This window comes from Argentina silus, assembly GCF_951799395.1.
Source record: "Argentina silus genome assembly, chromosome: 4".
Classification (NCBI taxonomy): Eukaryota; Metazoa; Chordata; class Actinopteri; order Argentiniformes; family Argentinidae; genus Argentina; species Argentina silus.
In genome coordinates this window covers 21,842,006-21,857,005 of record NC_139658.1, presented here as the reverse complement: position 1 = coordinate 21,857,005, position 15,000 = coordinate 21,842,006, and the positions used below count along the sequence as shown (strand labels likewise).

Below are 15,000 nucleotides of genomic sequence, written 5' to 3'. Positions count from 1 at the left end.
TGTCTGTCTGTCTGTCTCTCTGTCTGTCTGTCTGTCTCTCTGTCTGTCTGTCTGTCTGTCTGTCTGTCTGTCTGTAAAACCTCCTTCATCAGGAGGAAACTTTGAGAGGAACAAGACTCCTACTCTCTATTTATGTGAGATCAGTGAGATAGAACACCCCCTAGTCCCCTCCCCTAGTCCCCTCCCCTAGCCCCCTCCATAGTCCCCTCCCCTAGTCCCCTCCCCTAGCCCCCTCCATAGTCCCCTCCCCTAGTCCCCTCCCCTAGCCCCCTCCATAGTCCCCTCCCCTAGTCCCCTCCCCTAGCCCCCTCCATAGTCCCCTCCCCTAGTCCCCTCCCCTAGTCCCCTCCATAGTCCCCTCCATAGTCCCCTCCCCTAGTCCCCTCCCCTAGCCCCCTCCATAGTCCCCTCCCCTAGTCCCCTCCCCTAGTCCCCTCCCCTAGCCCCCTCCATAGTCCCCTCCCCTAGTCCCCTCCCCTAGCCCCCTCCATAGTCCCCTCCCCTAGTCCCCTCCCCTAGTCCCCTCCATAGTCCCCTCCCCTAGCCCCCTCCATAGTCCCCTCCCCTAGCCCCCTCCATAGTCCCCTCCCCTAGCCCCCTCCCCTAGCCCCCTCCATAGTCCCCTCCCCTAGTCCCCTCCCCTAGCCCCCTCCATAGTCCCCTCCCCTAGCCCCCTCCCCTAGTCCCCTCCATAGTCCCCTCCCCTAGTCCCCTCCCCTAGCCCCCTCCATAGTCCCCTCCCCTAGCCCCCTCCATAGTCCCCTCCCCTAGTCCCCTCCATAGTCCCCTCCCCTAGCCCCCTCCATAGTCCCCTCCCCTAGTCCCCTCCCCTAGTCCCCTCCCCTAGCCCCCTCCATAATCAGACTGTCTGGCTGCTTGTCCATTTGTTTCCACACAAATTGTTCCCCTGGCGCAAATTGAGTGAAATATTTTCTATCTATCTATCTATCTATCTATCTATCTATCTATCTATCTATCTATCTATCTATCTATCTATGAATTTGTCACAGGTCACAGAGTGCTTAGTAGCAGGCCCAAATACCCTAAGAGCAAGCAGCAGATAGTGTCTGTCTGTCTGTCTCTCTGTCTGTCTGTCTGTCTGTCTGTCTGTCTGTCTGTCTGTCTGTCTCTCTGTCTGTCTGTCTGTCTCTCTGTCTGTCTGTCTGTCTCTCTGTCTGTCTGTCTGTCTGTAAAACCTCCTTCATCAGGAGGAAACTTTGAGAGGAACAAGACTCCTACTCTCTATTTATGTGAGATCAGTGAGATAGAACACCCCCTAGTCCCCTCCCCTAGTCCCCTCCCCTAGCCCCCTCCATAGTCCCCTCCCCTAGTCCCCTCCCCTAGCCCCCTCCCCTAGTCCCCTCCCCTAGTCCCCTCCCCTAGTCCCCTCCCCTAGTCCCCTCCCCTAGCCCCCTCCATAGTCCCCTCCCCTAGCCCCCTCCATAGTCCCCTCCCCTAGTCCCCTCCCCTAGCCCCCTCCCCTAGCCCCCTCCATAGTCAGACTGTCTGGCTGCTTGTCCATTTGTTTCCACACAAATTGTTCCCCCGGCGCAAATTGAGTGAAATACTTTCGCTCTCCCAACCCAAAAAGTAAGTTGTGGCGAGCCTTCCTCCACAAAATGGCTGCCATGCATCACCCAGATGGATGCCACACAATGATAGATGATGAAACTCAACACACCAACTTAACATGATTCATCAAATCCTCCCACTGGAGCAGATCCTTTTTAGAAAATGTAGATGTTACAGTGTAGCTCAATGGACTAGATGTACTACAGCACATTGTCTACACCAGGGGATGCTGGTGGAGGTAGAACTTGGAGGATGAGGTCATTGTGACATCTTGTTGTGTATGATACCATTCCTCATTCCATTCCATGCATTGTAATGAGCCCGTCCTCGGATGTCTACGCCCACCAGCCTCCCCCTGTACCTGTTGTTTCAAATGTCAATCATTCACACACTGTACCATCATGTCTCATCCCTTCTCTTGCCCTGTATTTGACCTGTCCCTGTTCTCCTGCCGTTTACACTGTATGAGTAACTCCCCAGTAAATGAGTAGCTACTGTGTGCACCAGCTGCAGCGGCTTAGTGAATCAGTCCCAGTGAAACTAACAAGGTCTGATAAAGGTTGAAGAAAAAACCGTCTCGCCTCCAATCTGACTCCCATCCCGTCCGAGCTCGAACTCTGCCACTGCTGAACCCTGCCTCTGTAAAGTGCTCGTGGCCCGGGATGATAATGAAAGTGAACACGTTAAATGCCTCTCAGCGATACCTGATGTTGAAGCAAAGTCAGTTCAGTCTCCCATCTCGTCTCTCACTCTTCCCACCCCCCCTCTCCTTCCCTCTCTCCTCCTCCCCCCCTCCTTCCCTCTCTCCCTCCCTCTCCCCCCCCCCCCCCTCCTAGACGTCATGGTGCTGATAGCTTCCATCTCGGTGCTGGCTGCGGGCACACAGGGGAACGTGTTCGCTACCTCCGCTATCAGGAGTCTGAGGTACAATTGCATTACCATACAACACCAGACAATAACAACTTTAATGATCCCATCTAGTACAATGAAGATCTGCCCGTGTTTCAAAATCCACATAAGCAAACCATCCAGAGGGCCAATATATTGCTTCATTCTGTGTCTCAGACAGCTGGTGGAGGTAGAAATCAGAGGACGGGCTCATTGTATTGCATGGGAAATGGAATGAGGAATGGTATCAAACACACAATGTATTGGCTATGCCCTCTGGATGGTTTTGATACCATTCCTCATTCCATTGCATGCATTACAATGAGTCCGTCCTCCGATGTCCACCTCCGCCAGCCTCCCCTGGTACACCACAGCAGTGTGGGTTTCGGAGGTCTGCCCCAGTCTGACTCTGTCCTCCACCGCCTCCCAGGTTCCTACAGATCCTGCGTATGATCCGTATGGATCGCCGTGGAGGCACCTGGAAACTCCTGGGGTCTGTTGTCTACGCTCACAGCAAGGTAATCAATCACTGTGTGTGTGTGTGTGTGTGTGTTTGTGCGTGTGTGTCTGAGTGTGTGTGTGTGTGTTCGTGCGTGTGTGTGTGTGTCTGAGTGTGTGTGTGTGTGTGTGTGTGTGTGTTTGTGCGTGTGCATGTGTGTGTCTGTCTGAGTGTGTGTGGATCAGGGATAAGTAATCGATGAACTGATGCCATTATTTCACCGGCTGAAACTGACTCTCTATCTGCATTGCACCAACTCTCTCCGTCTGATACCTTGACTTGAGCTTTCATTGACAAGTCAAGTCAACTGATAGCACTAGTCAAGTGTATTGATTCAAGTGTATTGATCGCACTGCACTGCATGACATATCTCTAATGCCCCTCACCCTAACCCTCACCCCACTCGAGCCCTCTGAATAGATTGATCGACATGCTCAAACAGCATCCCTTCTAGCAAATTTGGGAACATAATGTCATTACTCCTATACTCTCGAGGTGCAAGAACACCACAGTGCAGAGTGCAGCCCAGTCATCGTTTGTCTTCACAGTGAAACTTCAAAGTGATACAACATCTGTCCACCTTTCGAGGTCATGTGACAGCAGTGCTCGAAGATCGACGCAACATTAGCATTAACTCCTCCGTGCTATATCTTCTTCAGGAACAACCGATCCTGACAGACTATGAATTAGAATCAACGAGGATAGATGCAGTCTTCGCTTCTAGTCGACAGCTGGGAAAGCTTGTTCTGATGGATGGGAGCTTTGTCAGAGGGAAGGGTGTGTGTGTGTGTGTGTGTGTGTGTGTGTGTGTGTGTGTGTGTGTGTGTGTGTGTGTGTGTGTGTGTGTGTGTACAGTATGTGTAAGTGTTGCTCAACCAGGCAGAGCAGCCCGATCGACATGAGAGCTGTCAGGAGGAGGAGAGGAAGCGAGGGAGGGAGAGAGAGGGAGGGAGAGAGAGGGAGGGAGAGAGAGGGAGGGAGAGCACGATAAGAGGGAGATGAGGTGAGGTGCACTGATTCTAATGAGATGTTCTAGAGAGAGAGTGTCAGGGTGAAATAAAGCAGGTCGAGACACAGAGCAGGCCACAGCAGCCATGGTTCTAATTTCCTCTCTTATTGAATTTGGCAGGCCACACTGTACAGACATGATGAGACGGTGAAGAGGAGACCTGGGCAGTGCTGTTGGAGTGTGTAAAATGTAGCCTATTACTGTAACTGAAGCAGGGGAGGCTGGAGAATGTAGAAATCCGAGGACGGGGCTCATTATAATGCATGTAACGGAATTCCATTCCGTGCATTACAATGGGCCCATCCTCTGATTTCTTTCTATCTCTCTCTCTCTCCCTCTGTTAAGGTCAGAGCTAATGGATCCAGGTGCGGAACACAGAGTCAGGACACGAATATAAAATAATAGGGTATTTAATGAGGGAATGGCACGGAATGGGAAAAGCAGGGTGGAATGGTAAACGGGGTAGGGCAGGGGGAGGGACAGGGGGGGGGACAGAGGGCTGGAGGGGACAGGCTTTTTCTGAGAGACATGAAGAGTGGGGTGAATACGAAAAGAGGGAGGGAGCTTTAAACGGACAGCACAGAGGTTGACAATGGACTCAGTAACATAGGGACCAACGAAATTGGGAGCAAGTTTCCTGGATTTGACTCTGAGGGGTCTGGAACATATTTTGTTCTGGGCACAGATGGTGCAGGCAGCGATAAAGGACCGGATGTCCGCATCCATAGTGGGCCACCAAAACTGTTGGCGGAAGAAGGCGATACCAGGGTGACAGGTGAGACGTGATGAATGGGCCCATAGAAGAACCTGGGAGCGGACAGAGTTAGGGACAAAGAGGCAATTAGGAGGTCCGTTACCTGGGTCGGGTTGCTGGTTCTGAGCTCGTTTGACCTGTGACTCAATCTCCCAAGTGAGAGTGGCGACGAAGCAGGTAGGTGGTAATATGGGATCCGACTCCGACGTCCTTTCCTCCATGGAATACAGCTGAGACAGAGCATCAGGTTTCACATTGCGGGAAACCGGGCGGTAAATAAGCGTAAAATTGAAACGATCAAAAAATAGAGCCCATCTGGCTTGGCGGGCAGTTTGAAGGTAAGTGAGATTTCGGTGATCAGTCCACACCACAAATGGCTGATCAGCTGCCTCCAGCCAATGCCACCATTCCTCCAGAGCCATTTTGATGGCGAGCAGCTCTCGGTTGCCGACGTGATAATTCCTTTCTGGGGGAGAGAGCTTGCAAGAGAAGAACACGCAGGGAAGGAGCTTGTTGTCGGAAGTGGATCGCTGAGAGAGGACAGCCCCTACCCCTGTGTCCGAGGCATCCACCTCCACTACGAACTGTAGTGCTGGGTCGGGTTGAACGAGGACAGGAGCGGAGACGAACCGTCTCTTGAGCTCATTGAGAGCGGCCTCAGCCTCAGGTGTCCATAGGAAGGGGGTAGAGGTGGAGGTGAGAGCAGTGAGCGGGATGGCAATGCAACTGTAGTTCCGGATGAACCTGCGGTAGAAATTAGCAAATCCAAGAAACCGCTGCAATTGCTTGAGGCTGGTTGGTGTAGGCCACTCTGCCACAGCGGACACCTTGGCCGGATCCATACGCACTTGTTGATGACGTATCCCAGAAATGAAACCGTGGAGACATGAAACTCACACTTTTCTGCCTTAACAAAAAGCTTATTCTCGAGCAGGCATTGCAGGACTTGGCGAATGTGCAGTACGTACATGTTCCGAGAGGGATTGAGAAAAAATCGGAATGTCATCCAGGTAAACAAAAACAAATCGGTTCGGCATATCACGCAGAACATCATTAACCAGGGCCTGGAAAACCGCAGGGGCATTAGTTAATCCAAAAGGCATCACTAAATACTCAAAATGGGTGTTAAATGCCGTTTTCCACTCATCACCTTTCCGGATGCGGACTAGGTGGTAGGCGTTGCGTAGGTCCAGTTTAGAGAATACGGACGCCCCATGGAGGGGGGTGAAAGCAGAGCTGATAAGAGGCAGAGGGTACTTGTTCTTGACTGTGATGTTATTAAACCCACAAAAATCAATGCATGGCCTAAGTGATCCATCCTTCTTACCCACAAAGAAAAACCCTGTGCCCACTGGAGAGAAGGAAGACGGATGACACCTGCAGCTAGAGAGTCCCGAAAATATGTCTCCATTGCCTCTCGTTCCGGCCAGGAGAGATAGTACAGCCAACCACAGGGCAGGGAGGCACCAGGCAGAAGGTCGATAGCGCAGTCATAGGGACGGTGCGGTGGCAACGATGAGGCATGTGTTTGCTGAACAAAGGAGCAAGGTTGTGGTATTCCTGCGGAACAGAGGAAAGATTCATAGACTCAGGCAGGGGCAGTGGGTCGGAGATAGAGGGAGCAGGGGCCGAGAACAGACAGTGTGAGTGGCAAAAATCACTCCAGGAGCGAACCTTACCCGAAAGCCAGTCCATCTGCGGATTGTTTCTGTAAGAAGAGGAAACCTAGTGGGGACAGTCAATAATATGACATCTGATGCTCTTGATGATTACTTGACAGTAAGAGACATAACGGTACAGTCCAGGAATCGACGAGGGCGAGCAGCATCCCGTTGAGGGCCTTGGCTTCCTTGGCTTATCTCTCCTATTACTGAGCCGACCCTTTTCCCGAACGACCAGGACAGGTGGGGCAGGTGGCAATCAGGTGCCCATCCTAGCCACGGTATAGGCAGGCTCCTTCCCTGAGGCGACGAGCCCTCTCCTCCGGGGACATCCGGGCTCTACCCAACTGCATGGGCTCGGGGTTGGAGTGGTTGGCGAAAACTCGGTGGAACCTCTTGGAGGTGGAGTGGGTGGAGTCACCTATGGGAACAGGATGGACGACTGTGCCCTGGCTGGACCTCTCCTTGCGGCGCTCGTGGAGACGGTTGTCTAAACTAATGGCAAAGGAGATGAGGTTGGTCGAGATCTGGGGCCTCATCGAGGGACGCCAGCTCGTCCTTTGTGGCGTCGCTCAAGGCGTTCCGGAACGCGCCTTGGAGAGCCTCATCATTCCTTCCACTCTCAGCAGCGAAATTTCGTAACAATGGCAGAGAGTCTTGGTGGAGGGAGAAGAGTCGCTGGGCTGCGTCCTTGCCTTGGGGTGGCCAAAAACTTTTTGCATTGCCTGGGTGAAATCGGCGTAAGAAGAGCAGATTGCCGACTGTCTCTCCCAAATAGCGGAGGCCCAGGCGAGCGCAGCTCCTTTAAGACATCCGAGCAGATAAGCTATGCATGACCGGTCGGAGGAATAGGTAAGTGACTAAGAAAGTAAGTAAGTAAGAACTAAAAAAGCCAGACAGGAACCTAAACCGTCATCGTAACGTTCAGGTTCACAAGCAAGGGGGGGTAGCACTAGGAACTGTGCAGAGAGAGTGAAATGTCAGTGAGTGCCCTTTACTGTTGCCCCAGACGGACATCCTGGCTGGCGCAGGTCTGGCGGAGAAATTCTCCTGTACTCGCAATGGTCTCGAGAGCAAGAGAATGCTGTCCCAGAAGGGCACCTTGGTAGGTAAGGGCTTGCTGGAGTGACTTTGTGTCCGCTGGGTTCGTCGCACTGTTAAGGTCAGAGCTAATGAACCCAGGCGCAGAATAAAGAGTCAGGACACGAATATAAAATAATAGGGTATTTAATGAGGGAATAGCAGGGAACGGGAAAAGCAGGGTGGAATGGTAAACGGGGTAGGGCAGGCAGGCAGGTAGGGCAGGCAGCCAGGCAGACAGACAGGGCAGGCGGGGCACGTAGGGCAGGTTGGGCAGGCGGGGCAGGTAGACTAGGCAGGCAGGGCAGGCGGGTAGTGCGGGCAGGCAGGCTGACAGGCAGGCAGGTGGGTAACCGGGTCGAGGTCCTGGAGCATAAAGAGATAATGATCAGACTAAGTACTAAGACACTAGGACTTTAGAATCAATATGAGACTAAGCGGCCGAGACGAGAGTAACTTGGAAACAACAAACAACAATCTGGCGAAGAGTGGATGGGAAGCCGGGGTTTAAATCCAGCGAGGTGATGAGCAGATGACCAATAGGTGAGCAGAACGAGCAGGTGGAGATGATGAGTGACAGGGAACCGGAGCCTGGCCACGCCCACACACAACACAAACAGACAGACAAAGACAGACAGGAGAAAGGGAGGAACTGGCACAGACTAGGTGGAAGTGGAGGGCGTGACACGCTCTCTCTCTCTCAATAAGCCCGTCCTCCAATTTGCCATTCCTCTTTCCATTCCATGTATTACAATGAGCCCGTCCTCCGTTTTCTACCTCCACCAGCCTCCCCGGAGCTGAAGATGCTGCATCTGTGCATGCGTTATTGCCAGGCAATTGTCGGAGAGTAGGAACAGCAGTGGAGATCTGTGTATCATTAATCATTAATGTAGTATGTGTGTGTGTGTGTGTGTGTGTGTTATTGTAGCTGAAGCCCGAAGATGGAACAGAAGATACGCCGCTGCATCTGTTTATTGTTTGTGTGGAGTGATGTATTGGAGCCAAGACACAGCGTCTCTCCAAATGTAATTTTAAAAACCTTGAGCCTGAACATGACTGGATTACACACAGGCAGGAGGTTACAGTCATGCTGTATGACGTTCAGGCTGGTCCTCTGTCTAAGGGCCTTGTCGACCATGGGCTACAGTACATGCATATTTATGAAGCAGATCTGTGCTGTGGCCACTGTGGTTAATCTCCTCAGTGTATTTCAAAGCAGGTATAGGATAATGAAATACAGCTTGTCCTTGTGCGACACTCAGTCAAAATAGGCCTAGTATTAGATTAGGTTTTTTTCCCAATGCACTTAGTGTAGCAATCACAGCACCATTAGAATAGTCCCAAAAAACACACTCTTTCCTTCTTTCTCTCTCTCTCTCTTTCTCCCTCTCTCTCTCTCTCTCTCCCTCTCTCTCTCGCTCTCTCTCTCTCTTGCTCTCTCTCTCTCTCTTTCTCCCTCTCTCGCTCTCTCTCGCTCTCTCTCTCTCTCTGTCCTGGACTGTAATTCTATTCAGAGATAAAGGTCTACAACTCCACGTAAACGAGTTATAGTGTCAGGTCTATTCATAGCTCAGCTAATTCTCACTTGCTTCTTGGTTTCTACCGTGTCAGCAGTTCTCACTCTCATGTCTAAACCAGAGCTTGTATCGCCGCTGACGGAGGATGGGAGATATTATGTCGCCGGTAATGGCCTGTCCATTTCTATCTCGAACAAATTGATTGTCATTTAGACACTGTTTAATATGGATGAGGTTGACACAGCATATTTTTCTTCTGCTTTTCTCATTGAATTGTGTGGTTTGTTCACCTGTACTGTATGAAAAAGAGCTAGTTTATCTCTAGGAACTTCCTGGTTAAATATAGGTTCCATACATGGGTTAGAATTGAAGCTGCATGTTATTTACTGTTAGTGTACAGCCTGCAGGAGGTATATGGTTTTCATTAATTGTAATATTCATGAATTTTGGAAGTGAATATTTGCAGTAGGCTATATTCTCCAGTATAAAACAGCATATTAGGCATGGGTAAAACCAAATAAAGTTAGTCAGACACCGCTTCACAGAGACTACTTAGGCTGTGAGCGTGACCCTGGGCCAGCTCTGATAGGCTGTCAGCATGGCTGGGCTAGCTCTGATAGGCTGTCAGCATGGCTGGGCCAGCTCTGATAGGCTGTGAGCGTGACCCTGGGCCAGCTCTGATAGGCTGTCAGCATGGCTGGGCCAGCTCTGATAGGCTGTCAGCATGGCTGGGCCAGCTCTGATAGGTTGTCAGCATGGCTGGGCCAGCTCTGATAGGCTGTGAGCCGGGTCTGAAGGGAACACACTGGAGATGACACACAAGGTTTATTTATACTCTACCACCTGTCAGAGTCATACGTGTTTCCCCTCGTTAGCATTCAGGTTGCCCCCGCCACACACACACACACCTTCATCTTTCTGACCTTTCATGCCTCTCCCGCATTCCTCACTCTCTCCCCATCTCTCTCTCTCTCTCTCCCTCTTTCTCGCTCTCCCTGCTGTTCAAACTCACTCTCTCCCCATCTCTCTCTCTCTCTCCCCCCCTCCTGTTCAACCTCACTCTCTCCCCATCTCTCTCTCTTCCTGCCCCTCTCCCTCTCCCTCTCACTCTATCCCTCACACACACCTCTCTCTGCATTTCTCATCCCCCCCACCCCCCTTCCTCTCTTCCCCCTCCCTCACACCTGGTTGGGCACATGTGTCCTCAGGAGGATACTGCCTCTGCAGCCTCAGTCTTAGCTAGGCACTGCCAGGGCAGGTCATGCCAGTCCAGCCTGGTCTTAACAGCCTGCGGCAGGCAGGTTCCGTCTCTCAGTCCCCAGTCTGCCCACCTGCTGTCCCTCTGAGAGCCTCTCAACCCTCTGCTTCCTCCTGCTGACTTTTCACTGTGGAAAGGTAGCATAGCAGCAACACAGCAGTGCTCAGTGAACCTGTCAGCTTGTGGCAGGCAGGTCTCTCCCTGAGCCCCCTGTCTGCCCACCTCTCTCCCTCTGTCTCTCTCTCTGTCTCTCCCTGAGCCCCCTGTCTGCCCACCTCTCTCTCTCTGTCTCTCCCTGAGCCCCCTGTCTGCCCACCTCTCTCTCTCTGTCTCTCTCTCTGTCTCTCCCTGAGCCCCCTGTCTGCCCACCTCTCTCTCTCTGTCTCTCCCTGAGCCCCCTGTCTGCCCACCTCTCTCTCTCTCTCTCTCTCTGTCTCTCTCTCTCTCTCTCTCTCTCTCTCTCTGAGAGGCACGTCAGTCCCTGGTTCCCCCTGCTGACTGCAGCAGGCTAGCTTCATTACAGCAGTAGCATAGCAGCAGTGTTGGGGAAGCTACTCTGAACATGTATTTAACCAAATTACCAATTACTTTACAAGGGGAAGAAATTCAACTGCACAAAAGCTACCCTTGAGTATAGAAGTGTAGTTTTTCAAACTAAAGCTACTTTGAAAAAGCAGTTAAATCGAAACTACTTCGTCCAACACACGACAGTCAGTTACAGAAAGATGACAGAAACTGAACAACTGAAACATGGCTTTTAATGTAGTTCAACTACCACCAAGCTACAGCTGGCTCAGTTGGTAGAGCATGGCGCTAACAACGCTGTGGGTTTGATTCCCGCTGGGACCATATATACTGAAATGTATGCACTCACTGCAATGTAAGTCGCTTTGGATAAAAGCATCAGCTAAATGGCATATATAGTGTACTGTATATTATATTAGCAAAATGTAGTGGAACTACTCTTCAACACTGCATAGCAGCGGTCCCAGTCCCCCTCTCTCAATCCTCATTTACCTTCTTCTCTCCAAGTATGGACATTGGAACGTAACCCCAGTCCCTGGTTCCTCCCTGCTGACTGCAGCATGGCTACCTGTTTAGCATCGCCGTAGCGTAGCATTAATGTAGCAGCCTAGCAGCAGCCCAGCGGCAGCAGTCTCAGCCCCCCTGAGGCCCGGAGACTCTCCCAAGGTCACAGGGGATGTGATACTCTGCAGTACCTCAGGTTTTTATTACCAGCAGCAGGGTTTATATATGATCCGCACGCCACCGGACTGGATTAGCTCAGCACAGCTCAAGTTACTGTAGGACTTGCTGGTGGATTTCGCTAGGTTATTGATTACACCTTGTTGTTTAATGTTTCGCAATAAAAGTGGTTGTTTGTCAGCATTAAAGTGCAGTTTTACAGCACTTCGGGGATCGATACTGACCTTCAAGAGTTGCATTAATGAGGCACTAAGTCCCACACCTCTTATATTGTCACACTGACTCCTACACCTTTGCCTGCGTTTCTGTCTGTCTATCTATTGATCAATCTATCTACTTGCCTGTCTATCTATCTATCTATCTGTCTGTCTGTGTCTATTTATCTCTCTCTCTCTATCTATCTTCTCTCTCTCTCTCTCTCTCTCTCTATTTATCTCTACATTTCAGAGATAGCCCTCACTAAAGCCGTCTGTACCCTGACACATTGTCCCTGACATAAAAAAAGAAACGTTTCTTCCTTTCTCTAGCACTGTGACTGCCGACTGCACTTGGTCTTATCAAAGGTTTTACTTACGATGACTGTTGTGTCTTTGATTCACTTACTTAGACGAATGTACTTACTGTAAGTCTCTCTGGATAAAAGCGACCGCTAACTGACTTAAGTGTAAATGTGAATGCCTGCAGGAGCTGATCACAGCGTGGTACATCGGCTTCCTGTGTCTGATCCTGGCTTCGTTCCTGGTTTACCTGGCGGAGAAGGACGATAACGACGAGTTCGAGACCTACGCAGACGCGCTGTGGTGGGGACTGGTAGGTCACACGCCGCCTCGTCTACTCGTGTACCTGTCGAAACACAGGTCAGCGTAAGACGCGCAAGAATAAAATGTGTGTTTGAAAATGAGCAGACAGGGCACGTTACGTGGAAATCGTTCTTGTTGCTGTGAACACATTCAGGAGTACATAATGAGGTGAACGGTGAATGATGAACAGAGAACTAGATGACGAATCGTTTAAGATAATCGGATCGTCTCCCCCTCAGATCACCCTGACGACCATCGGCTATGGTGACAAGTCCCCGGTCACTTGGAACGGCCGCCTCCTCGCCGCCACCTTCACCCTGATCGGCGTGTCTTTCTTCGCCCTGCCAGCTGTGAGTCCGTGGGAACATCGCTGTTCGGGCGAAACGACTGTATTAGCCTGTTGTTATGCAGTGTTTGTTTTGTTAAAGAAAGTCTACTCTTGGCCTTACGGTTAAAGTCGTAGAGATTAGATACTTCCTGTAGTGCTTAAAGCATCTTTAATTTATCATCAAGTTTTGTTAGTTTGTTAGTTTTTTAATTCTCTGTACGCTGCGGGGTAAGAGTGCATCAATAGATGATTTCTAAGACGCGTTGGGTCTAATGAGGTCTCTGTCTCACTGCAGGTATTAAATAATGTCTTCTCTGCATCTCTCTCAGGGTATCCTGGGCTCTGGCTTTGCCCTGAAGGTCCAGGAGCAGCACAGACAAAAACACTTTGAGAAGCGACGCAATCCTGCAGCAGGTCTGATACAGGTAAACACACCGGGTAGCCCACTCTCAAATAAATGAATAAAACATTTAGAAGCAGGAGAAAAAACAAAACCTTAGGCAATACTCATGATTCACAGAGATAAATGCAGTACGTTTTAGGTAGATATAAATATGTATATTTCCCTGTATACCAATGATAGGTACTGAGGCTTGAGCTTCTTTGTGCCCCACAGATATGACTAACAGGATTCATATGATTCACTTATCCCTGGTGGTTTCACATATGTGGTTTCACATACAAGTCCCTTTGAAATTCATTTTGCATTCATACTGTAAACACCATGGGAAGGCTGATGGAGGCAGCAATGAGAGGACGGGCTGGAATGAGGATTGATGGTGTCAAACACACAGTGTGTTTCCTCAGATTTCTACCAGCATCAGCCTCCACTGGGAAACGCATGGATTGTTTGAAGGCGTTCAAAGACGTGAATGTGCGAGTGAACAGCGATCATACTGCGTGTTAAACTCAGTTGTAATTAGCTTCCTGTAAAACCATGCACTGATCTCTGTTATGTATTATTCATCTCTCTCTCTGTCTCTCCCCTTCTCCCTCCCTCCCCCCCTCTCTCTCTCACTCTCTCTCCCCTTCTCCCCCCCCTCTCTCTCTCTGTCTCCCTCTTCCCCCCCCCTCTCTCTCTCACTCTCTCTCCCCTTCTCCCCCCCCTCCTTCTCTCTCTCTCTCTCTTCCCCCACCACAGACCGCATGGAGGTTTTATGCCACCAATCTGAGCCGTACGGACATGCAGTCTACCTGGGATTATTACGAGAGGAACGGTTCTACGCCATTGTACAGGTGTTGAGATGCAGTTGTTGCTGTTGGATTCACACTGTCTGTCTGCCTGCCTGTCTGTCTGTCTGTCTGTCTCTGTCTGCACGTCTTTCTCTCTATTTACCTCTTTGCCTCCCTACCTGTCTGTCTCCCTGACTGCCTGTATGTCTGTCTCTCTCCCTACCGGTCTGCCTGCTGGCCCGTCTGTCTCGACTGTCAGTGGAGACAGGTCTGAGCCATCTCACCATCCATCTCACCATCCATCTCACCATCCATCTCACCATCCATCTCTCCTCCAACCTTTAGAATGGTTTTAGTTTTATTTTTATCCAAAGGTTAATGGACTTATTCAAATTAGCTTCTCTGTGCAGACTAGGGACCAATAAGCTTCTCTGTGCAGTCTAGGGACCAATAAGCTTCTCTGTACAGACTAGGGACCAATAAGCTTCTCTGTGCAGTCTAGGGACCAATAAGCTTCTCTGTACAGACTAGGGACCAATAAGCTTCTCTGTGCAGTCTAGGGACCAATAAGCTTCTCTGTACAGACTGGGGACTAATATGCTTGTCCGTACAGGCGAACAAAGCCTTGTGTTTTTGTTCATGGTGTGAAGCCAAGTAAAAGCACCCCCGTTGCTCTGAGATCCTGTGTTGACAAACAGAGGTAGATCACATAGTGCTGATGTCACGGTGCAGCAGGCTCTGTTGTGTTCAGCCAGCAGATCAGAGAGGTTTGAGAGCTGCCGCTGTTGAGAGAAAGCTATGAACAGAGAGCGTCGACACCGGGGTTTCACAGTGTGGCTCAGTGAGCCAGATGTTCTAAGAACCTGCACCAGGTGCAATGCTTGGACTCGGTGAACCTCGGAGCTGTCATCGTTTACACCCTACCTTAATCTCTTACTTTTCCCTCTTAATCTTTCGCTCACCTTTCCTGTCCAGCCCTCTTTGTAGAAGCAGGTGCGCAGCGGGCACCAGCTGCAGATGCTTAGTAAATCTGTCGCAGTGAGAAAAAAAATAAAACCCAGATGATAGTCAGTATTTCTCTAAATAATGGCAACCAGAACTACCTTTTACTGCAAAACATGTGCTTCCATTCCAGTTAAGACAAGCATGTTGAAATGAGATCCTGTCATTTATTAGACGTCACACATGCTGTAACAGCTTGTGAACATATGATACTCCACAGCCAGTATCTGATGGACCGAAGCTGGTATGTATC

General features: G+C 50.4%; 1 protein-coding gene across 7 annotated transcripts in view; it reads left to right on the top strand.

The window, feature by feature from the left end:
• kcnq2b (potassium voltage-gated channel, KQT-like subfamily, member 2b) overlaps positions 1-15,000 on the top strand; it is a gene marked incomplete at both ends in the record, with an annotated part of 41,017 nt that overhangs the window by 10,741 nt on the left and 15,276 nt on the right. For all 7 annotated transcript variants that reach the window (XM_083667564.1, XM_083667563.1, XM_083667558.1 and 4 more), the window contains 6 exons: positions 2,409-2,496; positions 2,891-2,978; positions 12,129-12,254; positions 12,484-12,594; positions 12,902-12,997; positions 13,714-13,808. In XM_083667564.1, the coding sequence (XP_083523690.1) occupies positions 2,409-2,496; positions 2,891-2,978; positions 12,129-12,254; positions 12,484-12,594; positions 12,902-12,997; positions 13,714-13,808 (604 nt within the window). The remainder of the gene's footprint in view (positions 1-2,408; positions 2,497-2,890; positions 2,979-12,128; positions 12,255-12,483; positions 12,595-12,901; positions 12,998-13,713; positions 13,809-15,000) is intronic.